The 25,305-nt window shown below is 36.2% G+C and overlaps 1 protein-coding gene and 1 long non-coding RNA gene across 9 annotated transcripts in view; one reads left to right on the top strand and one right to left on the bottom strand.

Moving 5' to 3' along the window:
• Nucleotides 1–442: 442 nt before the first annotated feature.
• The window catches only part of dnm2a (dynamin 2a), a 60,684-nt gene continuing 35,821 nt past the window's right edge, over nucleotides 443–25,305 (bottom strand). For 4 of the 8 annotated variants that reach the window (XM_073856901.1, XM_073856898.1, XM_073856902.1 and 1 more), the window contains 7 exons: nucleotides 19,730–19,840; nucleotides 18,093–18,202; nucleotides 17,899–18,010; nucleotides 14,941–15,105; nucleotides 14,207–14,430; nucleotides 13,795–14,031; nucleotides 6,248–8,961 (listed from right to left, as the gene is read on the bottom strand). In XM_073856901.1, coding sequence (XP_073713002.1) covers nucleotides 8,892–8,961; nucleotides 13,795–14,031; nucleotides 14,207–14,430; nucleotides 14,941–15,105; nucleotides 17,899–18,010; nucleotides 18,093–18,202; nucleotides 19,730–19,840 — 1,029 coding nt within the window. In that variant the 3' untranslated portion in view covers nucleotides 6,248–8,891. Of the gene's footprint in view, nucleotides 1,356–6,247; nucleotides 8,962–13,794; nucleotides 14,032–14,202; nucleotides 14,431–14,940; nucleotides 15,106–17,898; nucleotides 18,011–18,092; nucleotides 18,203–19,729; nucleotides 19,841–25,305 lie in introns of those variants that run through there. The other 4 variants (XM_073856900.1, XM_073856904.1, XM_073856903.1 and 1 more) reach the window with 3 other exon arrangements.
• Nucleotides 18,393–20,116, top strand: LOC141350989 (uncharacterized). Its single transcript, XR_012359120.1, has 2 exons — nucleotides 18,393–18,895; nucleotides 19,399–20,116. It is a non-coding gene; the product is annotated as an uncharacterized lncRNA (long non-coding RNA).

The following is a 25,305-nucleotide window of genomic DNA, read 5'->3' as shown; positions in this document are numbered from 1 at the left end:
GCATAAAACAAGCAAAAAAATCTTGAACATTTTTCTTAAACACTAAATTCAAGAAAAGTTTGCTTACCCCATTAGCAGATTTTTTTGCTTGTTTTATGCACAAAATCACTTAAATTTGATATTTTTTTCTAAAAACTAAACTTATTTTCTTGGGTCGTTTTGCTCATCAAGAAAAAGCATCTTAAGAATTTTTTTGATATTTTTTACTTGAAAATCAGTGTACCTTCTATGTAGATATCAGAGAACAATTTAACAGATTATTATTTCAATGCATTTTTGGCACCTTTAAAATGTTCCAGTGTAAAATAATTATTTCAACAATGCTTCATTTCAATGTGCTTGTCAATATAGTGACAAAATCAAATGGAAAGACATACATCTGAAAAACAAACAACGTTATTTATGGACATTTCGTAGTGCTCAGTTATTGACTCTAAAGATATTTACTTCATGTCTTAAAACTCATTTATTAGTCATTTGGCACCGAGCTTATCATAAATCATAGCCTAATAAAGACTGTTGAGCAACCAGCAGTTGCATAATAAAAATAGAAAAAAATAATAATTTGATCAGGCCACAAGACTTCCTCTTGTAGCTACACCAAATGTGTGAGTTTCACTTTAAACCTTTACAAATCCAAAACCACCCTAAACCTGAATCAATGCTATTTAACACTACTAAAATAAAACAATACCAATGTTGAAACTACACAACAGTCTTACTGCTAAGTCTGTAGTAAATAATATATCACTGGAAGTGATGCACAATTTCACTTTCCAGATTATCATACTTTGCAAAATATTACAAGTTTTTTTTACAGAAAACAACATAAGGTTAAAAAAGTAAAATCCAATTGAGTTTCTCCAGAGAAATATAATGTTTAGGCTGTATCTTCTCCAGCATTTTGTCTGTTTGTTAAACATGATGAGTTGCTCCACCTGATGGAAAAGCTCTGGTAGTGACTCTCATAATGAATGAAAATCAAATGTTATCATTTTGTGAGTCAACTCCATGCTGGTTGGTTTACTGCTTGTCTTGAATCTCTAAGGAGATATATTTTGTTGAATATTAGTGTGTTTACTGAATCACATGATGCAGTACAACACTGTGTGTGCGTGATGTTTCTAAATCTGCAAGTCACACCATTTGGGAAATTTGGGATTCCTGCAGAAATGTCAGATTAAATCATTTATTCCAATAAGATTTCACTATTCTTTGGTGAGCATTATTGTGCTTTTTAATTTGGCGTGGTGTCTCTTGTATGGTGCTGTCTTCGTAGTGCAGTATAGCAGCTGTATCTTCTTCATAGCACACAGGTTCACCACTGGTTCTCTGGCCGGCGGGGAGGTGGACGTCTGTTTAACAGCAACCAAAACCACAGAAGAACAGTGAGATTTCACGGGTTGTACAGATTGAAACACATACGTTTACAGTCAACGGCATCATCTGATGTGTTTCAAAATGTGAGAAATCTTTTTCTTAATGACTGTGAGGACACATGTGAATGTGGAGAGGTCTGACATAATATAAGATTGAAAGTAAAGTTCAATTTATTCAACAGTTCAACAGTTCATAATCACAGGAAATATCCTGTGTCATTATTTCCTCACCCTCGTGTCATTTGAAACCTTTATGCCGTCACTTATTCCGATTAAACTAACAGTGAGATATTTTTTGATGAGCATGTAGCACTTGACACGATCACTACTGTAACTTTCCAAAAAATTGCCATTTATTGTGGTGGTGGTGTTAGAAAGGCATTCATTGTTGTGTAAAGTTGGGTCAAATTTATTTAAATACAGTAGTCTTTTGTACAACATTGCATTGTTTTAAGGCAGCTTAACATAAAAGACTAAGAAACCACAGAAAATGGAAAAATTATTAAATTATATCAATCTGTCCGAAAAAGGTACAAAAGTTCTCACTGGGACGGTAACTTTTACAAAAATGTATTGAACTTTTGTACCCTTTTCTGCTATATTTATATGATTTAAAGGTGCAGTGTGTACATTTTAGCGGCATCTAGTGGTGAGGTTGCGAGTTGCAACCAATAGCTCAGTTCACAGCTCACCCCTCACTTTTGAAACACGAGAAGCTACGGTAGCCACCACCAGACAAACATGCCATTGTCTGAGACAACTTGTCCGTTAAGGGCTTCCGTAGAAACATTGGGCCACAAAATGGTGACTCCATGTAAGGGGACCCTCGATGTACACGGAAAAAAATGATTGATGGAATTTAATCAATTTTTTTAAGGTAAGTGGTTGCAACCGATTTATGTAAGCTACATTTAAACAAAAGTTTTATATTTTATTTTACATTACTAATCTTTTTTGTTTAAATGTAGTTTAAATAAATTGATTGCAACCACTTACCTTAAAAAAATTGATTAAATTCAATGAATCATTTTTTTTCAGTGTATATAGTTAAAAACGTCTCATTCTAAGTTAATAAACACATAACGGTTCATTATGAAAGGTCATACACCCCTGATAATATAGTTTTGTATATTATTTTGCATTTCTGTCAAGAGATCCTTCTAAAAGTTACACACTGCACCTTTAATAATTTTTCCATTTTCCGTGGTTTGTATGAAAATTTGTATGGCAATATTGCAAATGTCATTGTCGTCATAAATAGACGATAACTTTATGAATGGGTGCATACCTCATCTATAACTATTGAACAATTGTTTTATGCCCAGCTGCACTACTTCAATGAACTTCAGCCAGCTCGTTGTTTCCTGTCTGCCATTATTGGACAAACTGATTAATCCAGGTGTGTCTGATTATTGTTGTTGTGACTACCGAGGTCAGGCACACCTGGATTAATCAGTTTGTCCAATAATGGCAGACAGGAAACAAGGGCTGTTTCTCAATATGCGTTCTTCAGCGATCTTGCGTCCTTGCTCTACGTCATCATTAACGGTCGAAGTTCATTCCAATTCTCAAGAACGCAAGGACAGAGGACGCATGAAAATTCCCGGATGTGTTCTTGATATCGAGGATGCATCGAGTGCAGACTTGCTGAAATCGCTTTACGCCCCAGAAGTCATTGCAGCAAAACTTCCGAGTTCGTTCTTCCAAGGTCGCCTGGCAAGACCGATCTCCACGAGGACGCAAGTCCGTTCTTTGCGTTCTTGGAATTGAGAAACAGCCAAGGAGCCGGCTGAAGCCCAGGAAGCAGTGCAGCTGGGCACAAAGCCCACTAGCCGATATGATGATAAATGACCGGCGTTATGTTAAACTAGTAATGCCTTTCCATCTGATAAAAATGGCCAATAAAAGAAGAAATATGAATCATGTTATTGATAATAGGCATTACGCAGGAAAAATGACATCGCATGTGTTTTGTAATGTCACAATGATAAGAAAATAAACTTGTTTGAGATCTTGAGAGAAAAGTGTTGTTTGTGCAGTAAAGATGCTGAGTGAGTAATATGCTACTGTATTACTCATGAAGTCTTATGATTTTATGTCACAATATTCGGAGAAATTTCTGAGTAACGACGTTGAAATGTGATGACTTCACAACTTATGAGGAAACACTATCGTGAGATAAATACAAACCAGTATAGTAAGCAAAGAATTAATACGGCAATACCACATTAAGTGTTTCTCGATTCTGCTGCTGTGGGCCATTCGCATGCAAAACAATATTTATCCAGAAAATCTGTTTTCCTTGCATGTTTGGAAGTGACAAACACAACAATAATAAGGAAATAAGATGATGGGGATATTCCACATAGACAATAACATCATAAAATGTCAGATTTTTATCTTGATTTTCATGTTCGAGTTGCTTATACACACTTAAAATGTCTGTGTTATTTTAAACCATGTTGGGTAAATATTGGACAGACCACAACGCTGAGTTGTTATAAGCAGGGCTGTGCAATTAATCTCTTTTGAATTTGAATTTTTGATTCAAACAATTACAAAAACAAGATAATGAAGGTAAAACAATTATTTGTGCTACTACAATACAAATCGCATGCTGCTGGACCAATACGTTTGTAAGGCACTTTAAAGGCACCACTGCTTTGACACGTGTAGACTATTGAAACACATACTTAATAAAAAGGATAAATAAATGCATGTTTTCAAAGTCACAGAGTAGTCGTGTTAAATAATGGTGATTTTTACCAAAATAATTCAGTGTTTTCCAATAAATACCCAGCATGGGTAAAAAAAATAACCCAGCTATTCAGAAATAAAGGTACACTCTTAAAAATAAAGGGTGCTTAATAGGTTCTTCACAGTGATGTCATAGTAGAACCGTTCTTGGTTCCTCAAAGAACCATTTAGTCAAAGATTTTTTAAAGGGACACTCCACTTTTTTGGCACAATGATATTACACAGTGCCTGAAAGTAGTCCCCTGCTATTGAACATTACATTTAGATGCTTTTTCTTTTTGAGTAGACAAAATGTATCAAATTTAAGTGAATTTGTGAATAGAACAAGCAAAAAAAATCTGCCAATAGTTTTTTAATCCACAAATTCACTTAACAAACTGAATTTCAGAAATACCAAATTTTGAACCAAAAGATCAAAATTTTTCTTAAACACTAAATTCAAGATTTTTTTTGCTTGTTTTATGCACAAAATCACTTAAATTTGATATTTTTTTCTAAAAACTAAACTTATTTCTTGGGTCGTTTTGCTCATCAAGAAAAAGCATCTTAATTTAAGAATTTTTAGATATTTTTACTGAAAACAAGACAAAAATATTTAGACATTTTTTTTCTTGAAAATCACTTTTTGCAGAGTACCTTACGAAAAAACACTACAGTTGTGCATCTTAATACAAAACAATGTCACCAATATATGTTAAAATTAGTCAGTACAAGGTGTTTTTAAACTCAAACATCCATTTTAGTCTGGGACAAACACTGTCCAGGAAACCGCCCCTTTGTGTCGTTTTGTGTAAAAATAAACACAAGTTGTGTTAAAAGTAACACAACGTGTGTTGTTCCGATAAAACCACAGAGATGTGCACTTTAAAAAAAGTAGCATGAAGTTAAAACAACTTTTGCAAGTCAATTCAATCTATTATTTTAAGTTTTGACCATAAGTTGACATAACTTTTAAAATCAAGTTGAAATTGTTAGTAGCATACAAATATATGTTGATTTGACAAAAACCTTTTAACAGGTACTACTCCAGTGACAGCTTGAGACCATCTTTTGAGCCCTTTTACTGCACCCATATGGCAAAAAAAAAAAAACATTTCTCTGGTCAAAAATAGATTTTAAATATATGCTAAATACATTTTGTAGAATCTTACGCTCAATGAAATATATTTTGGAAATTAAAAATATATTTAGTTTTAACCTTCATATATCAACATATATTTCAAGGGCAAGCAAATACATTTCAAAATTTTCCTAAACATATTTTAAATATATAAACAAGTACAAAGTATATTTTTGAAATTGAAACTTTATTTAATTTTAACCTTTTTAAAACTCTTTATGTTTACAGGTTCGTTTTTCTTCCAATGCGATGTGAATATATTTCTATGGATTAAAATATATGGAGGGCTAAATATTTTATGTATTTACGTTTGAAATATATTTTCAAAATATACAATAAATGGCCAAAATAATAATAACAATAATAACCCTATTCCAAAATATATTTCAGCAAATATATTTTTTGGCCATTTTTTGTATATTTTGAAATATATTTAAAAGTATATTTTAAATTATATTTTTTGCCGACACTGCAAAAACTGACTTTCTTACTTAGTATTTTTGTTTTATTTTCAGTACAAACGTCTAAAAACTCTTAAATCAAGATGATGAGCAAAAAATGACTTAAGAAAATAAGTCTAGTTTTTAGACCAAAAATATACAATTTAAATGAATTTGTGCTTAAAACAAGCAGAAAATATCTGCCAATGGTGTTATGAAAAATCTTGAAATAAGTTTACTTAATTTAAGAAAGTTTTCTCACCCTATTGGAAGATATTTTTGCTTGTTTTAAGCACAATTTGACCCAAATTGTATATCTTTGTCCACAAACTAGACTCATCTTCTTAGGTCATTTTGCTCATCAAGAAAATACATTTTGATTTAAGAATTTTTTGACATTTTCTACTGAAAGTCACTCTATTATTTACACTTTTGAGTTTGCTTAATGGCTGAATATCCTTTAAATGTGCACTTCAAGTTTCTAAGATAACACAAAGAGGAAACGATACATGCACGGAGACCCTGATTATATAAATAAAAGAGAAACTGTAAACGTAACCCATCAGAGCGCCAGATCTTTATTATTCACCACACCTTTAAAGATCTCACTTTGCCATTTTCAATCAGTTCCAGGTCCTTTTTAAATCGCTACACAGGCACTTGACAATGATTTGTTATTCAGAAAGCATTAAAAAAAAGAATGCCATTAAATCCCCGTCCCCCACATCATACAACATGACGCAAATCTGAATGAAGGAGTGGGAGATAACCTTTCACACTACAGTGTGTCAAGAGAAGAAATGGCTGCAGTGATTTGAGCTTCATCCAGTCACAAAAAGAGATTTAACTTAAGAAATCTGAAACGGTTTAGATTTATAACTGTATATATATACACATGTAACTGTATAACAGTATGCATATGTTTATTTGAAACTTTCAAAATAGTTTGACTGGATTTGCCATCACTGTAGCCATAAGAGACACAGAAGTAACTGCAGCGTTCTGTCCAGGAAATCTGTGGATTAGAAATTCGGGGTATTTTTTCGACTCAAAGCTTTGATTATTTACAGAATGACTCGCTGGACAAAAGGCTGAAGATGAAGTCCCTCTAACACCAAATCCCTGTTTAGATCCTCAAGTTAATAAAAAAAAAAACGTGTCGTCGGCACGCATCAATACAAGCAAACGTGCTAATGTAAGCAAAGCATGATGAATTAAATAGGAAACCTGCTGAAATTATTTCACTTTGAATTATGCACGCTCGACATTCTCATTAATGCAGAAGTTTCTGTCGTTTCAAAACGAAAAGGGGAAGCAAACAGTTCATGAAAAGTACAACATTATCAGTTATAAATAATATACTTTAGAAGAAAGTTCAGCGTATTCCCCAAGCCAAACATGTGTTAGTACATCTAAAACGATCTCTACGTTAAATCCTCATCATATGACTCTCAAAGTTTTGTGGCATTTCCCAAATCTAAGTGCGAACACCTCATGCGTTTCTGTTTCTATATACATAACGTTGCCCAATATACCTGCATGTACCATATCAACGCTTTTATGTTTATCTCGCTCATAAAACCTCAGCATCCCTGATGTGTAATGAAAGCCTTACACTGATTTTCAAGAAAAAAATTCTTAGTATTTAGTATATAAATATTCTTAAATTAAGATGATTTTTCCTGATGAACAAAACGACCCAAGAAAATAAGTCTAGTTTTTGCCAATGGGGTAAGCAAAAAATCTTGAACATTTTTCTTAAACACTAAATTCAAGAAAAAAATCTAGAAAAATTTGCTTACCCCCTTGGCAGATTTTTTTGCTTGATTTATGCACAAAATCACTTAAATTTGATATTTTTGGTCTAAAAACTAGACTTATTTTCCTGGGTCGCCCTGCTCATCAAGAAAAAGCATCCCAATTTAATAATATTTAGATATTTTTACTGAAACCAAGACAAAAATACTAAGAAAATGTTTTCTTGAAAATAATTTTTTGCAGTGTGCAGATTAATTGAGATTACAATGACGGGAACATTAGCGTAAACTACCAAATTTGGAGTCGGGTGTTACCTGAGACGCTATCTTACAAAGTGGTTACTGTGCTTTCAGGATTATATTCATATACACAGATTTTTAATCATTGTATAAACAAATCATTACAGAAATTTGCATACAAACAGCAACTAAAACTGAAAATTCCCATAGTACTAGAAGTGCTTTACAAAACGCTAAATCCCGGACGCAACAGTGCAGTTTTTATAAACCAAAATTGAGAGTCAACATTTAAGATTTTTTATATGAACTTATATGCTCATCTCTGGTTAAAGGGATAGTTCACCCATTTACTCACTCTCATGTTGTTACAGACCTGTATACATTTATTTGTACTGATGTCAATGGGAAGTCAATGGGGCCCCATATCAGTATCTCAAAATATCTTCCTTCGTGTTCATCAGAACAAAGAAATTTATACAGGTTTGCAACAACACAAGAGTCAGTAAATGATGACAAAATTTTCATTTTTGGGTGAACTATCCCTTTAACAGCCATTTTGGAGGGCATCACAAGAAAATCGTGTATATATTAAAAGAAATGAGATCAAAATCAACCCCAAATAGCAATAATGCTAACAGTTGTGGTGTCTTATTTCGGCGTATCAAGTTAAAGAGTCAAGAAAACACAAAATAGCACATTAAGTGTGTCTAATACAAGAAAGAAGTCTTCAGCCACCCTTAAGTTATCAGAACAGGAAAACAGGCCAGTTTAATAGCAACTAGCTTGCACAGTGCTTTATACATTTCATCCCACATTAAATCACTAGTTAGAACGGAGGTACACATCTCCACCGAAAGAAAACCAGATCTAATGTTGTATCAGCTACACAGGTTGAGTAGGACACCCCCTGGTGGTCACCTGACCAAACTGAATGATACACCCAACACTTCACCAAAATAATAACAATAATATTTTAATATATCTTAATTAATTTAGGGCTCTAGGCTTTAAAATCTAGCGATGTCATTAGCAGCGCTGATCCGAGGACAGTTTGAGTGGATTATTTAGGTCTATTGGTCAGGCTGTATGTGCACGTATATCAGTGCAGCTCTCCGGCCCTTTTCTTTGTCTCTCTTTCTCTCGCTCTCTCTCTCTTTTTCTGTCAGGCCAGCACATTATGGGTGCCCAGCACACAGGTCTAGTCTAGCAGAGAGGGCTCGGCAGGGCGGATAATGGTGGGCCGGTTGGGAGCGCCAGGGGGTCTTCTGCTGCAGGAGGAGAAAAGAGGGAAAAACAGGAATGAGATAAACCCACAACCACAGCCGAATCAAAGAAAGATTAATTGAGATAAAGCAAGACCAGCAGAGATGAGAAATGATGATATGATATGAGAAAAAAGGAAAGACGTAAGAAACGAGTGATGGCGAAAGATAAAACAAGATGAGAGGTTAGATGAAATACGATGACGTGTTGAACCAATAATGAAATTTTTTATGCAATTTTGCTGTTAGTTCACTTAACAACATTTTGGGGTCCCTAAAACATGAACTTTTTAACTCTTTCCCCGCCAAGTTTGTTATTATTTTCACAAAAGTTTAATGCCACCCAAATAACAGACCCTCTGCTTTTACATAACAACAACAACAACAAAAAATATGTTTTATCATCATTTAGATATCTTCGTTTCCTCAGAAATACCAAATTTTGAACAAAAAAATTCAGATTCAGAGCGATGATCAAAACATACACAGAATATTTACTTTATGCTGTGGTGTTTAATAAGTTGGAGTGCCATTTACACTGCAAAAAATGACCTTCTTACTTAGTATTTCTGTCTTGTTTTCAGCAGAAACATCCAAAAATTCCCAAATCAAGATGTACTTTCTTGACGAGCAAAATGACATAAGAAAATAATACTAGTTTTTAGACAAAAAAATATACAATTTAAGTGAATTTGTGCTTAAAACAAGCAAAAATAACTGCCAATGGGGTGAGAAATTTTTACTTGAATAAAGTGTTTAAGAAAAAAGTAATCTTATTTCACAATTTGTTTTCTCACTCCATTGGCAGATAATTTTGCTTGTTTTAAGGACAATTATTTACTTAGGTCATTTTGCACTTAATTTAATTTAAGAATTTTTAGATATTTTTACTGAAAACAAGACAAAAATACTAAGTGAGAAAGTCATTTTTTGCAGTGTATGCAAGATGATTTTCAAGAAAAAAAATCTTAGTATTTTTGTCTTGTTTTCAGTAAAAATATCTAAAAATTATTAAATTAAGATGCTTTTTCTTGAAGAGCAAAACGTCTCCAGAAAATAAAGTCTAGTTTTTAGACAAAAAATATCAAATTTAAGTGATTTTGTGCATAAAACAAGCAAAAATCATCTTGAATTTTTCTTGAATTTAGTGTTTAAGAAAAATGAAAAAGCATCTTAATTTAAGAATTTTTTGATATTTTTACTGAAAACAAGATAAAAATACTAAGAATTTTTTTCTTGAAAATAATTTTTTTGCTGCGTAATAGCAGAAATGTAGATTGTTGTAAAAACTTGTGTCGTTGGGAGGGGAGCGTTTTCTCTTGATTACCAAAATAACGCAAAATCTCATGGCGGGGAAACAAAAAAGTTGGTATCACTTTACTTTACATAATAAGACTGAAATGACACCTTCATAATCATGACATGACACGTGTCATGAACATGAAGGAGATTTTATGCACGTTTATGATAACAGTCATTAAGTGTCATTTGCTCAATTATGTCATTTTTAATGCAAAGCATGACATTGTTTGACATTTCTTTGTTATGACAAACTTGTCATAAATCTGTCATAAACATGACATAACAGAATAATTATCAAACTCAAAAAACTACTTAGCATTATGGGTTCATCATTTAATACTATGTCACATAATTTGAAATACATATACAAAACGCAACAGACACGTCAAAATAGTATATTTAACTTTATGTATGTGCACAATACATAAAAAACTGACAACTAACAGAATTTGTTCTTCCTTACACAAAGGGTTCTGAAATTTTCTTTTTAGTTTATTTAATTGATTTAATGTAATTAACTGTTTTTCCAGCAATGTAGACCCAACGTTGCATGGCTTTACCCATTATTGTACTGTTTTCATTTCATTTTAAGTGAATCAGTTCAAATGCAATAAAATATAATTTTATCAATTTTAATTATTATTATTATTATTATTGAATGGTTGATTTTATTTCTCTAACACCTGGAGGAAACTTAAAAAAAAAACATTATGAACTGAAGAATATTCACGACGCTGTTATGAAACTATTTGACAGAGTATTAACACTTACATTTTAATGACATTTTCAATTTGTATCACTGGTACGAAGTGGTCATTTATGTTGTCTTGGTTATGTCAAGTTGTCATAACAAAAGACATCTCAAATATTATCATCTTTGCATTAAAGTTATAGCTGAAGATTATCTTTTTCCGGTGGATCATCAAGACTATTGGTCATCCCAGTTGTCAATCATTCTGATAAGGGAAGCACCGAAATGAAACTTCTCGACCGAAACCGAAAAAGAGAAAACCAAGGCAAAAAACCGAAACACTGAAAGAAATGATTATGCCAATTATTAGCACTAGGGATGCACCGAAATGAAAATTTTTTGGCCGAAAACCGAAAAAGAGGAAACCAAGGCCGAAAAAACGAAGTAAGTTATTATGCCAATTATTAGTACAATTGCATTTATGGCTATCACTGTGTCTTAACTTTACTAGGGGTGTGTGACCGATCACAAAATTCACGGTTCGGATCATATTACAGTTTTTGAGGCACGGATCGGATTATTTTTCAGATCAGCAAAAAGGGGGTGGGAAAAATCTAATAACAAATAAAGAAATTGCAAACATTTATAAAAAGAAAAAAATTGCATATTAAGTAAGGTCTAAAATTAGCATAAGGTACAGAAATCGAATTAATTGAATCATAACACTGTCTTTATTGTATAAATTAAATATATTATTTTTTTTACAGCTACAGAAGTGATTTTCTCTTTGTCTTAGGTTGTTTGATTAACATTTATGACACAGACTTAAGTAGGTTAATTGAGGTTACTGTCTCTTTAAATAAGCACAGACTGGTTTCTAACTGTAATCTATACATACACTTAAGACATAAACAAATGTTTTATTAGAAAAAGAGTACTGTGGAGATCATTTTGTTTATATGTGCCCTGTCAATAACAAAGATTTTATGTTTGCTTGTTTGCATCTCACTCGTGTGTGCACTATTGAGGGCACTTAAACGCACGCGCACACAGAGACCGAGGGCGAATCCCAAACAGCACAGCATAAAAACATTACGTTGTTTTTCATTGCTTTTTTCGCCACATGTATGTTAATGGATTACAGTATGAGACACATTAGCGCGACTCTCTCTAAAGTTTACACATTAAGAGTTCTGATCTTTGAAGGACACACTGTGATGATCACGTCTGTACCGGACACATTCAACCACATATACGTCTGTGCATACAGAATGCTGTTCACTTTAGCGCCTTTTTGCAGTTAACTACATCCACACCGCGGACATGTTGCTTTAAACAAGCACGTGCAGGTCGCGGTTTCTGTTTGCGTCATCACAACATTTCGGCCGTATTGTTTTGGTGATAAATGTCATTGATAAAATTTTCGAATATTCGGTGCATCCCTAATTCTGATGATATGTTGAAGTAGGGCCGTCGTACGTGCTTGTCCATAGGTTCGCTTTCTGCGCATGCGCACTTTCAGGTGTATATGTGTGGTGGGCTTTGGTTTCAGCCATTCATTCACCATATTTTTTTTGAAGTGGAGAGGTGGTTCTTTTAAAAAATTCGGGAAAATCTTCGGCTATACCTTTAAATATGAAATAATTGAGCAAACGGCACTTAATGACTGTTGTCATAAACGTGCATAAAATCTCCATGTTCATGGCACGTGTCATGTCATGATTATGAAGGTGTCATGTCAGTCTTATGCACACCCCTTGAAGTGTTACCAAAAAGTTTCCAAAAACCATGCGATTTGTAAATGCAAAATATGTTACAACGGTGATGTAATTCGTATGCGTATTACATGTTCAGTCCTCAGGCATGCGCACGTACTTGACCACCATAACAACAATGTGCTGCTCAAGATACTGAAATTGTTAACGATTTTCCAACAAGGTAAATTTTTTTTACACTTTATAGTCCAGGGTCACTTATAGTAATAACTGTCCATCGTTTTCCGTCTAAACAAAACTGCTCAGTGTTTTCGCCATTTAAATTATTTGTATTTATCGCTATAATTGTATGTGTACAGGTGTGTAGTGTTTTTTTTTACGAAGTAACAGCAACTACTGGACTTGCACGTAAAAAGCAGCATATGTAGCTGTTTTTGTGGATCCGTGTAAACAGGGATCATTTAGATGTTTTTGCTAAATTTTTAGCAAACGTAAATAATCTTTTTTCAGTTTTTTACTTCGCTATTGTGTAAACGTAGCCTAAAGGGGCAGTCAAACTACACTTTTTGTTCCATTGCATAAGCTTGCGTTTTCGTTCTGACGTATTCGCAAGTCAAAGATATTTTGCATTTCGCTGCGTACCAAAGTTCAAATCTGGTAAACTCTGCCCTGCGAATTCGTATTACATGGAGATATGTGACCAGTAGAAAACCAGCATGTCATGGTGTGACCTTTCTCTCTACTGAAAAGCAAAAATGGACAAAGCCGAAGAACTTAAATTAACGCTCCCCTCCCATATTTGCAGTAACGTCCAAAAAATAATCGAAATACATTAAAATTTACATGCTCAAAGTCTAGTGTGACCGCCCCATAAGTGTGAAGGAAAGAAACTGAATTACATGACGAAGAAAGATCATCTGCATGCGAGTGGTAAAGAACCAGAGAGCCGAGTAAACTAAACCACATAAACAAGTAAAATCTTGCTTGTTTACTTAAACTAGCATGAAGCACAACACAAACAGAACGGCTCATGCCTTTAAAAATCTGCTAATTTATTTACTTCAGTTTATGAACTAATGCTCAATTTCTCATAAGATCAAGCTTATGCGTGAAAGCCTGTGAAGGTCTTACCTTGGGATGCCGGGCGGCACACGTGCAGGCCGAGAGGGAATCTGAGGAGGGGCACTGAAAGGATCGTGGCCGCTGTTGCCGAAGGCATTTATAGGTTGGCCTGGCCGAGAAGGAATGGGTGGAACTGCATATGAAGAGGTGGGGTTAAGAGGAGGTGGGCCTGGTGCAGAACCACGCACTGCTGGAGGCCTGCTGGGGGGCGGAGCTGATGAGGCCGCTCCGCGCTGGGGGGTGGGGCTACGATGGACGAGAAATATAGTATTGATGAGTTTGTTACTGTATGTAGTATGTATACTTTGCATAGAAAGCAAATTTTCTGTATGTATAGATTAGCCAGACTGCACAGAATAATGCATCAAATAGTACTAATAATCCTAAACAAGGTACTACCATAGTAAGAAAGGGTTCTCACCTCGTCTCTGGTATCCAGCTGTCGTTTACGGGCGGAGGCACTGGTGTGGATATTGTACTGGTGCTGATGTCACCGATGAGGCTGAGTGCCTCTTTGATGGCGTGGTACATACGCAGCATCTCGTCTCTGCGCTGGGCCTGGTCAACGGATTCCTCCATCAGGCTGTTCTGATCTCCTGATGAGTACAGATACGCCAGCAGCTCTGAATGAATGAAGTCTTTAGCCTGGTAGACACACAAGAGACATTATTGAGATATTTTATTAAAAGTTTGTCAGTGTGTAGATTTTAGCGGCATCTAGTGGTGAGACTGTGAATTGCAACCAGCTCAGCCCTCCCTTACGAAACGCAAAGAGAAGCTACGGTAGCCACCACAGGACAAACATGTCGTCCTATGAGACAACATAGTGACGAAATGCACTCTATAGAGGAGTTTGTCCATATAGGGCTACTGTAGAAACATGAAGCCGACTTCCATGTAAGAGGACCCGTGTATATGTAGATAAAAACGGCTCATTCTAAGGTAATAAAACAATACAGTTCATTGTATAAGGTCTTTACATGCTACTGATATTATAGTTTTGTATATTATATTGCATTTCTGTCAAGAAATCCTCCTAAAAGTTACACACTGTACCTTTAATGGAGGTCTTGGCCACAACATGTGGTCCTGACTTTGTGGCTACAGTTTGCAAGACTACAATACTAGCTGCTCGCATATAGTTTTTTTCCTTACGTTGTTGATCATGAGATGCATGATAGTCTTGGGCATGAGGTCTCTGATGGTCTTATTGACAATCCCAATGTAGGAGTCCACCAAGTTACGGATGGTTTCCACCTGTCTCTCTAATTGAGGGTCCATGGAGAAGCTGTCAACAGGGCCCGCCTCTTCAGAATCCACCTAAACACACATTTGACCTACTTTTAATAACTTGCATGATATTTTCTTCATACAATGAATAAATGATACATTCATACAATTAAAAATCTCTGTATATAAAGTTATGAAACTGAAATGTTTACTTTCCATCTATCCAATTAATGATCTTGAATTTTTTTTTAAATGAGAATGGTGCAAGTGGAATTTTTTTTTCATTATTTCCGTATATGGTGTCGATTTGATTTCAATTCCAAAATCGATTAGTTTTCAATATTTCATAAAAATTTTTTAGTTTTGCAGACATTAAATTTATTTGGTGTACTGTCACTTTAAGACCTACATGTAATGCGCGGATCTAATATACTGTTACTCATGCGTTTTCTTTCTGAATTGTTCACATTTACACAACAGACTACATTTATGAGGAAATCACTGCATTTTGAAATAATTTTGTTTAAACATGTCCATTCAAGTGCAAGGAAATAGGGCTACATAACGATTAATCGCAACTAATCATTTGCAGAATAAAAGTTGTTGTTTACATCATATATGTGTGTTTACTTTATATAAATTTTATATGAGTATAAAAATGTATATACACGTGTAAATATTTTTTAAATATATAAATGTGTATGTATTTATATACAAAAGCTTTTATTCTGCAAACGATTAGGTGCGATTAATCGTTACGCAGCCGTACAAGGAAACATGAACCCAGTATTTGCTTGCTTTATGGCGCTGTAACGCTTTCCATTCAATCCGTCACAGCTCCGGCCATCCGCAGCCCTCCGGAACAAATACCCAGAGCTTCTATTTTTGCCGGATGCCGGACACCTCCGCAGGGCAGAGCCATGACTATATCGCGTGATCATACCTGAATTCGCGAGATCTCGTGTTGTTATCTGGGCTGGTTTGTAAAAACGTCATAATTTAACGTCATAATGGACGGAGACAGAACTAGATATCGCGCGATCATGAGTCCTCGATCATGAGTCCTCGTCACTGGGTCATGGGTTCTCAACGGGTCGGGTTGGCCCTGCCTGTTGCCTCGAGAAGAAGATGGAGTTGGAGAAAAGTAAACTTGCCGCAGGTGAATTCATTCACCGGGTACATGTTTGAGTTCTTTGTATTTATTATTGTGTGATTTTTATATAAGGCATATATTTATATAGCCTATTTATATATTTAAAGTTTATTGTTTCAGTTGTTTGTATTGTTAAAAGGCGTGAACATTAAAGGTTGATTTGAATTCCCGTCTGCTTGTCATGATAATACGTATATGAGAAAAAAAAAGGTGTGGGGGGGGGGGGCGCGGTGGGCCAGGTTCGGACAGATAATTGTGGTTGATGTGTCGGGGTTACATCAGGCTTTAACGGAGCACTTCACCCGTAGAAACATTATATTTGTAGTCGAAATGTAACATGCATTTCGAATTTGGTGCGTATTTGACCGAGAAAAGGGGTGTTTGTAGTCTCACCCCCTCAACAAGATATTGGACTTCCTGCTTTCATTGATGCAAAATGATGATTTTTACATCATTGAAAGAAGGAAGTGCAACACTGAAATCTGTATTTCTCCTGTCTCAGCGGCAACTGAGGAAATGATGCACAACCATTCGAAAACATGACTGGGGTTCTAACTATACAAAGCTTAATGCAAATGGGTGAAGTGTCCCTTTAAAAGCCACGGGCCGGGTCGGGTTGTAATTTTCAGGCCCGTTGAGAACTCTATTGCCCGGGACACTGTCCTGCCTTAGGTACAGCACGGAAATTAAGAATCAATTCAGGGATTTGCCGAATCGATATTGAATATCGGTTCAAATCAGAAAATCAATATTTTTATCCAGCCCTACTTGCAGGGTTGTTGATAGGTAACGGTGCATAGCTGTGCGATTGCACTTTATTCACATGTGCTATTAGGGGTGTGACAAACACTTAATCAACGAGACAAGACACAAGATTGGGTTCAATAAATGAATGGGAAACTAAAATCACATTATTTTGAAATGTTCTAACTAATCCAGGACTGTACCTAACAATTACTTTACTAATTGATAATGAAGTAATTTGATATTTTTTGGTAATAAAAATAGACCCAAATGAGCAATACCCTTTAAAATTACTATATGCAATAATAACTGGTTCAAATAAACTATCAAAACAAGTGAACACATTACAGTAATATGTAGCGTTTGTAAAAAATAACATTATGTATTATAACAAAGGCCTGCAGGGGGCATACATCATCAAGCCTGGTTTATTTACGTTAACTGAGCATTACATTCACAAGTCATAAGCATATTACAACAATTTACGATTAACTTAATATAATAGTAAACTTTATAATTGTTAATAGTCTGAAATCAGACAGTCTTTATGAAGTATGCAGTCTACAAATGCGACCTCCAAAGGATGCAGCCTTTTGTTTGAGAAACGCCAGCATTTCACCTCCACGAGAAATCTCATGACATTATTTATTTTGCGATACATATTTAATCGAGATCTCGTTGCTATGTGTTTTGGGTGGTCAAAGTGGTTTCTTAATGATGGCTTGGCTACATATGGCTCAGGTTCCTCATGCAAACACAAGTCTAAGGGATTCGTCCTGTTTTGTCATTTGATTAATCAACGCTTAAATAAATCAGAATGCTAAAATTAGTGACGTGAGCCACGTGAAATAAAATTTTAAACGGTGCTGGGAAAAAACTGCACCCAAGAATAACATTTAGGATTTGCTAACCCTTATGAGTAATAGTAACCACATACCAGTATTTGGATTTGTTTTGCTTAAAGTTGATTTTAAACACACTTATACCTGATCTTTCTCAGGATAAACGCCTGCTCTGAGAAAAGAGGCTTTCCAGCTATCCATGTCCTCCTGCGAGTCACAAGCCAGCTCGATCTGACGCAAGTCCTTATACACGTTCCTGCAAAAGCAACCAAACACACATGAATCGACCCTACGCTTACACAAACACGCGGACACGTCGAGCCACAGTCAGCCCTGACCTTTGCTCGGTGTTGAAGATACCGAAAATGTGCTTCGTGGACATGAAGCCTTTCTCCACATCTCTGAGCTTCAGGTTATCCAGAGGAAGCATGTATTTCTTCTCTTTTTCCTGTTGGAGAGGCAGGGAGAAAGAGAGAGAGAGTTACGGATGCAATTCCCTACATACAAAGCTACTTTATCAAAACTTTCAAGTCAGGGATACAGGCAACAGCCTGTGGTGAAAAAGACAACAACAGCCGGACAATCGGGGACGGATGGAGTGACACGACAAGCAATAAATGACAAGAAATGTATTTACTCCAATAACAGGCCCCTTATTTAAAAAAGGACCACCAGGTTGCCAAGCCAGAGAGGGGGATGTGAAACCTTAAGAAGAAAGAGAGGAGGAGTCGAATTGTGCTGCCAACTCGCTCTGTTGAGTTGAGAAGAAACATCTGGAATCGCTTATGTCTGCGCTGCTACGGTCCCAATAGTTACATCACTCTTCCCTGCCCCCAACACAAGTACACACACACACACACACACACACACACACAACAACCCCCCAGTAACCCAGTACGATTTCCTGCAAATTCCAAAGTCGGAACATTTCAGTCGGCTTGCCACGTCACATCGCCTCTCTCCTCTCGTCCCATGCATCTCGTTCTCCCTTTTCTCCGGGAACTATTAACGAAGGAACGGCTTTCGTAAAACAACGATAAAGTTCGACAACTAGAGCGTGTGGTTCAGATTGTAAGAAAAGTGCTCCGATGGTTCGGTCGAAGAAACTACGGAGGCCTGGAATATGTATTATCAGCACGCAGTGAGTATATGGTTGGATTTAACTATTTAATGCGAACAGCGTCGAAATAGTAATATTAATGTCGTGCTTTTGAGCTTTTAGAGCCAATATTCCTTTTCAATAAATAAAATGTGCATTTTCAAGTTTAATATATGGGACGGTATTAAATTGCATCCTTTGTTCGCCTTCGTGCGTCAGTAGAATTTTTTTTTTACATTTATATTTAAAAATGTAAACGTTTTAAGTTAATAATATCAGTAATTGCGCAATTTAATACATTCAAATTTTAAGAACGCACATCCACATCTTTATTTTTTTTGGCAGTAGTTTTATACAATTTTAGGTAACAATTACTCCATTAAATAATGTACGAGGTAAATACTTTTATTTAATTTAAAAACGTCACAATCTGCGAAACACGATTGAACGTATTTTTAATTAGGTCGATTATATTTTGAAATATGCCCTGAACAGTAATGGTGAAACTGACTCTTTATCAGTAAACTGTTTACTATCCTTTACAGTCGAGTGCGTTCTTCAGGGCAGTGACCCGCCGTCCCGCCAGCTCCTTTCCTCCCCCTCGCCTGCCCAGTGTTCAGACTACCTGTTCATCACGCTGCAGCTGAACAGTAGTCCGCACATTGGTTAGGCTGGGCAGGGACACACACACCCACGCTTCAAGCAAATGGACTGAGGACTGCACGTCTCCGAGAAAGACATTTATACGACTGGAACCTGGCAGTTACATTTATTAAGCTGTATGTCAACGGTTGAGTTCGAGCCCAGCGCACGTGACTTGAGTGGCGCTAGCTTGGTGGGGGATGAAAACCGAAATGAAGAACAGATGCGTCTCACCTCTTCGTCCTTGTACCAGGAAAGGGATTCGGCCGTAAGAACGAACCAGTAGTCCTTGGAGCCTCCCTTCATGATGCTGATGTTAAGGGTTAGCCAACCTTTACGGATCACCTGTTGGAGAGATGGTGGGAGCGGGGCATGCCACAGGGGTGGGAAACAATTATGAGAGTCACATTCAATGTATCATTTAAAAAGCAAGCCCTGCAACTTACCTGCTGGGGAAATATATCAGTATTTCGAAAGCTAAAGGCCTTCATGCTATGAGCATAAACATAAGGGAACAATTAAAGTATACAGTCCCACTTCACTACTAACACAGTGAATACTAAAAAAGCCACTGGGGAGTGTTTTGAAATAGAGCGACAATAAAACAACCATAAGGAACAATCTGTGGTGCTCGTCTTTTTTTACTGTTTTTATTATTTTCCTAAAGGACAGGGTAATGTGACAGCAGATACCAGTCAGGACTATTGGAGGAACAGAGGTCGGCGGTGGTATGTTAGGGTTAGTTCGGTGAGTAAAAGCTAGCCTACATGCTGTTAAACAAAACAGAGCCGTGTTAGTGATGTTAAACTGAGAAGGACGTTGACTCGGAAGTTGGTGAAGAGGAAATAAACTGTTGAATGAGATCGAGAGGAAGCAGGTAAGGAGGTCAAACTGGTATCAAGAAGATACCAGAAAGCACAGCTGTAAAAAACGTTAGTCAATGAAGCAGGGTCCTTAAAAGGGAGGGGAGGTACAACTAGCGCTTTTAAGGAGGATTGCAATGTTATTTAAGGGTTGAAGGGTATCCAAAATATAGAAGAACTATTGGTATAGTCAAACTTAAAATAAATAAAGTTGTTAGTTTTCTAGTTGCAAAAATGTAGGCATGGACAATTTTTTTCGCAGACTTACAAATCCTTTGTAGTTTTTCAAGCCCTCCCTTCAACCACAACTTGCCACATTTGTTAAATACGACTCACCCTTCATTTCACTGAGAAGTTCATCAGTTACAAAAGTCAAATGTAATAAATAATGATAGACACATTTTCCATTCAAACATGAATTTGCATCCTGAAACTGCATCATTACCTCCCAATACCACACCAACGCATCAATAGCTGTGTTTCCATTACCCTTCAAATTGCGCAAATTGACATCGCAAATTGAAAATACGGCCAAAGGAAACTTTTGCAAAAACTCCAATATATATAGCAAAAAAGTTTTATGTTTGGATGAGGTGGTTTTTCAGGCATTTGTACGTCACATAATCATTACACTGTAAAAAAAATGATTTTTAAGAAAAAAAATATTTTTGTATTGTTTTCAGTAAAAAATTTCTAGTTTTTAGACCAAAAATATTAAATTGATGTGGTTTTGTGCATAAAACAAGCAAAAAAAATCTGCCAATGGTGTAAGCAAAAAAATCTTGAACATTTTTCTCAAACACTAAATTAAAAAAAAATTAAAGAAAAATTTGCTTACCCCATTTTTTTGGCTTGTTTTAAGCACAAATTCACCCAAATCTGATATGTTTTGTCTAAAAACTACACTTTTTTCTTGGGTCGTTTTGCTCATCAAGAAAAAGCATCTTAATTTAAGAATTTTTAGATATTTTTACTGAAAACAAGACAAAAATACTAAGAATTTTTTTTCTTGAAAATAATTTTTTGCGGTATATTTGCAGATTATGCGGTATGTCCTAAAACCTCCCAAAAAACGCCTTAATACGTGTCTGCTCCAAAGTATAAGAGGCTTTCCTTGGCAAAAATGTCTGGATAACACTCCTACATCTCTTTTGATTTAAAATAATGTACTATCGCCTCCAAAAAAAAAACACCTACAGTCCAAAAAATGATTTTCAAGAAAAAAATTCCTTAGTATTTTTGTCTTGTTTTTCAGCAAAAATATAAAAAAAAATCCCAAATTAAGATGCTTTTTCTTAATGAGAAAAGCGACCCAAGAAAATAAGACCAAAAATATCAAATTTAAGTGATCCCGTGCACAAAACAAGCAAAAAAAATCTGCCAATGGGGTAAGCAAATTTTCCCTGAATTTTTCTTGAATTTAGTGTTTAAGAAAATTTTTCAAGATGTTTTGCTAACCCCATTAGCAGACTTCCCGCCTGTCCCATGCACAAAATCACCCAAATTTAACACTTTTGGTCCAAAAACTTAACTTAAGAATTTTTAGATATTTTTACTGAAAACAAGACAAAAATACTCAGAACATATTTTGTTAAAAATCCTTTTTTTGCAGTGTACTAAGAATTTTTTTCTTGAAAATCCTTTTTGCAGTGTATATGTTGCTGCTCCTAAGTATAAGGGGCTTTCCTTGGCATTAATGTTTCGATTATACTCTTACGTCTTCTTCGGTTAAAAATAATGCTTAGTGCGGTGAATATGATATTAGTAAACCGTCCAACATCATTAGATGTGATGTTTGGAATGACTTATCGCTAGAGGAAAAACTATTTTTCAGCCGCATATCATCGGTTGACGGAAACTCCATCATTTTGAAATAGTTTTTGTTGACATTTAGAAAATAACGCGTTGCGGAAACGCAGCTAATGACTCCGTACTCCTTTAAAAAATAAAATATTGTACCACGAACATTTTACGATACCATCCCCTCTCTCCCTTTCCGTTTCCCTTAACTTTTCCGTAAAGCTGGCGTGAAACTGAAAGGAGGGGGAAGAGTTAGTGAGAGAGAGAGAGCCAAGAGAAACAACACAGGCAGAAAGCTGTGCCAGACAGGCGAAATCGACCGTTTGCCTTGGTGGGGAAATGCCATCAACCTTCTTAAAGCTAGAAACCTGATAACCGTCTCTAAAAGGTGGCAGATCAAAAGATAGACAACGGATGAGTTGAAGAAGACGTTAAGAGAAAAGTACGTTTCATGCATTTGGTGTTAGAAGCTACGGCTGTGAGTTAACATGACTAAGAGAGGGAAAAGGCGCTCTGAATGTGTTTTCATTAGACAGAAACCCAGCAAATATCTGTGGTCAGAGTTTGGCATGGGCTCTGAATTCTCCGATTTCACTTTGCCGCCCACAGCTGAATGAAACGAGAGCATGATCCCATTTTTCCCCACGTTCTTTTCCATACACTGCTGTCTTTTTGTATTACACTGATTAAGCTTAATATTATATAGATAAAATGCAATCATGACAGTGTATTTGAAGAGTTGGAGAATTATAATCAGCAATCACATTGAAGAAAAATTTGATGATAGAAGTTTAGATGATTAATACCACCGAGACGACAGTAAATAATACCAACAGAAAGTCCCTCATTAATCCTGCCCCAGAAAATTTCTCCAAGTTTAAGCAGCTTGTTTTGTATTTTGAAGTGAACAGATCACTCAGAGTTTTTTTTTTAAAGACTCAATACTGCCACAGTCTGGCCAGTATCGGCACACCAATATAAAAAAGGGACAGTTACCCTTTAGAATAGGGTTGGGCGATATATATATATATGTAAACATTAATATTGTAATGGTCATTTTGTGGTGAAAAATTTTATGACTTGCGGGTAAGAGACACTTCAATTTTTTTGAAAATATCCTTATTTTCCAGCTCCCCTAGAGTTAAATATTTGATTTTTACCATTTTGGAATCCATTCATCCGATTTCCGGTCTGGCGGTACCACTTTTAGCATAGCTTAGCATAATTCATCGAATCTGATTAGACCATTAGCATCACACTCAAAAAAAATTTAACTGTAGGGGAGCTGGAAAATGAGGCTATTTTCAAATAAAGTAGAGTGTCCCTTTAAACGATTAGTCAATTTTTTAAAATAAAAATGCAGATAATTTACTCACCACCATGTCATCCAAAATGTTGATGTCTTTCTTTGTTCAGTCGAGAAGAAACCATGTTTTTCGAGGAAAACATCCCAGGATTTTTATCATTTTAATGGACTTTAATGGACCCCAACACCCAACAGTTTAAAATTGCAGTTTCAAAGGACTCCAAACGATCCCAAACGAGGCGCAAGGGTCCCATCCAGCGAACAGACCGTCACCCCTGGCAAGAAAACCACAATTTAACTTTTAAACCACAACTTCTCGTCCCTCTCCGGTCGTGTGATGCGCCAGCACGACTTCACGCAATACATCATCAAGTCAAGAGGTCACGGATGACGTATCGAACACCAGTGTTTACAAGTGTGGAGAAAGAGGACCGTTCCGACGTTGTTGTATGTCGAATGATACTAATTAATGTCTTTGTGTCAGTTATTGTTTAAAATGGTCCGCAAATGTGCTTTTCATATGTGTAACACGTGACCTTTTGACGTCATTACGTGAGGTCGCGCGCTGGCGGATTAAAGGACCGGAGATAGACAAGAAGTTGTGGTTCAAAAGTGCATTTTTATTGCCAAAAAGGACAATCGTTTCGCCAGACAAGACCCCCACGCCTCGCCCGGGATCATCAAAAGTCCTTTGAAACTGCGACTCCAAACTGCATTAAGTGTTGGGGTCCATTAAAGGCCATTAAAATGAGAAAAATCCTGGAATGCCCCCCCCGAAAAGACAATTTCTTCTCGACTGAACAAAGAAAGACATCAACACCCCGGATGACATGGTGGCGAGCAAATCACCCGATCTTTTCTAATGGACTAATCCTTTAAGGCTAACTTTAAAACATTCCTGATTTAAACTTTAATAGCATTCACTCAAAATATTTATAGAAGCACATACACATATGTGGCGAAATATCACTTTTCATTACTATGAATTGTTAAAGAGCAAATCAATAAGTATCTAGATACATTGAATATATTTTACAGTATATTTAACCTTTTGGCAATGGTTTATATCATATATCGACCAGCCCCATCTTATACACATGGTCGGTGTAGAAATCTTTTTTCTTAATTTTATTCAAACTTTATGCCGATTAGATTTTAGAAATAAATGCATTTAAGATTTGTACACTCTCAGCCCTACTGAAAAGACCAGCGAAAACCAGTTTAAGCAGGTTGGCAGGTTTCCCAGCCTGGTTTTAGTTGGCCAAACTGGTGTAGCATGCTGGTTTTGGCCACTTTTGAACTGGTCAAGCTTGTCTTAGCTGGCCAGACTTGGAGACCAGCTGACCCACCAGCTTGACCAGGCTGAAAGACCATCTTAACCAGGTTATGAGGACCATCTTAAACCAACCAAAACCATTAAATTAGCTTAGCCAAGCTTCCAGCCTGGTCATAATGGTTTAAGCTAGTGGTCAGCTGGTCTTCCAGCCTGGATTTCGCTGGGTAAGATGGTGTTTTTTCATGCTGGTTTAGGCTGATGGGTCAAAAAAAGTGTCCAAATCCCATCTAAAACCAGCCTGCTTAGCAAACTAGAACCAGGCTGGCAGACCACCCAAAACCAGCCAACCAGTTTAGGCTGGTCTTCTCAGTAGGGAGAAAAGGATACAAAAGCTGTCACTGGGGCCGTACCTTTAAAAAGGTCCTATTATGTACCATTTAGGTCAGGGGCGGGCATTCCTGGTCCTGGAGGGCCACTGTCCTGCAAAGTCACACACACCTGAATGTAATTTCCAAATCTGAAGCCTTTGATAGGGATTTTCAGGTGTGTTTGATTAGGGTTGGAG

Source organism: Misgurnus anguillicaudatus, chromosome 19 (assembly GCF_027580225.2).
Source record: "Misgurnus anguillicaudatus chromosome 19, ASM2758022v2, whole genome shotgun sequence".
NCBI classification, from domain to species: Eukaryota; Metazoa; Chordata; class Actinopteri; order Cypriniformes; family Cobitidae; genus Misgurnus; species Misgurnus anguillicaudatus.
Note: the sequence above shows the minus strand (reverse complement) of the source record. Positions and strands in the feature narration are given on the sequence as shown.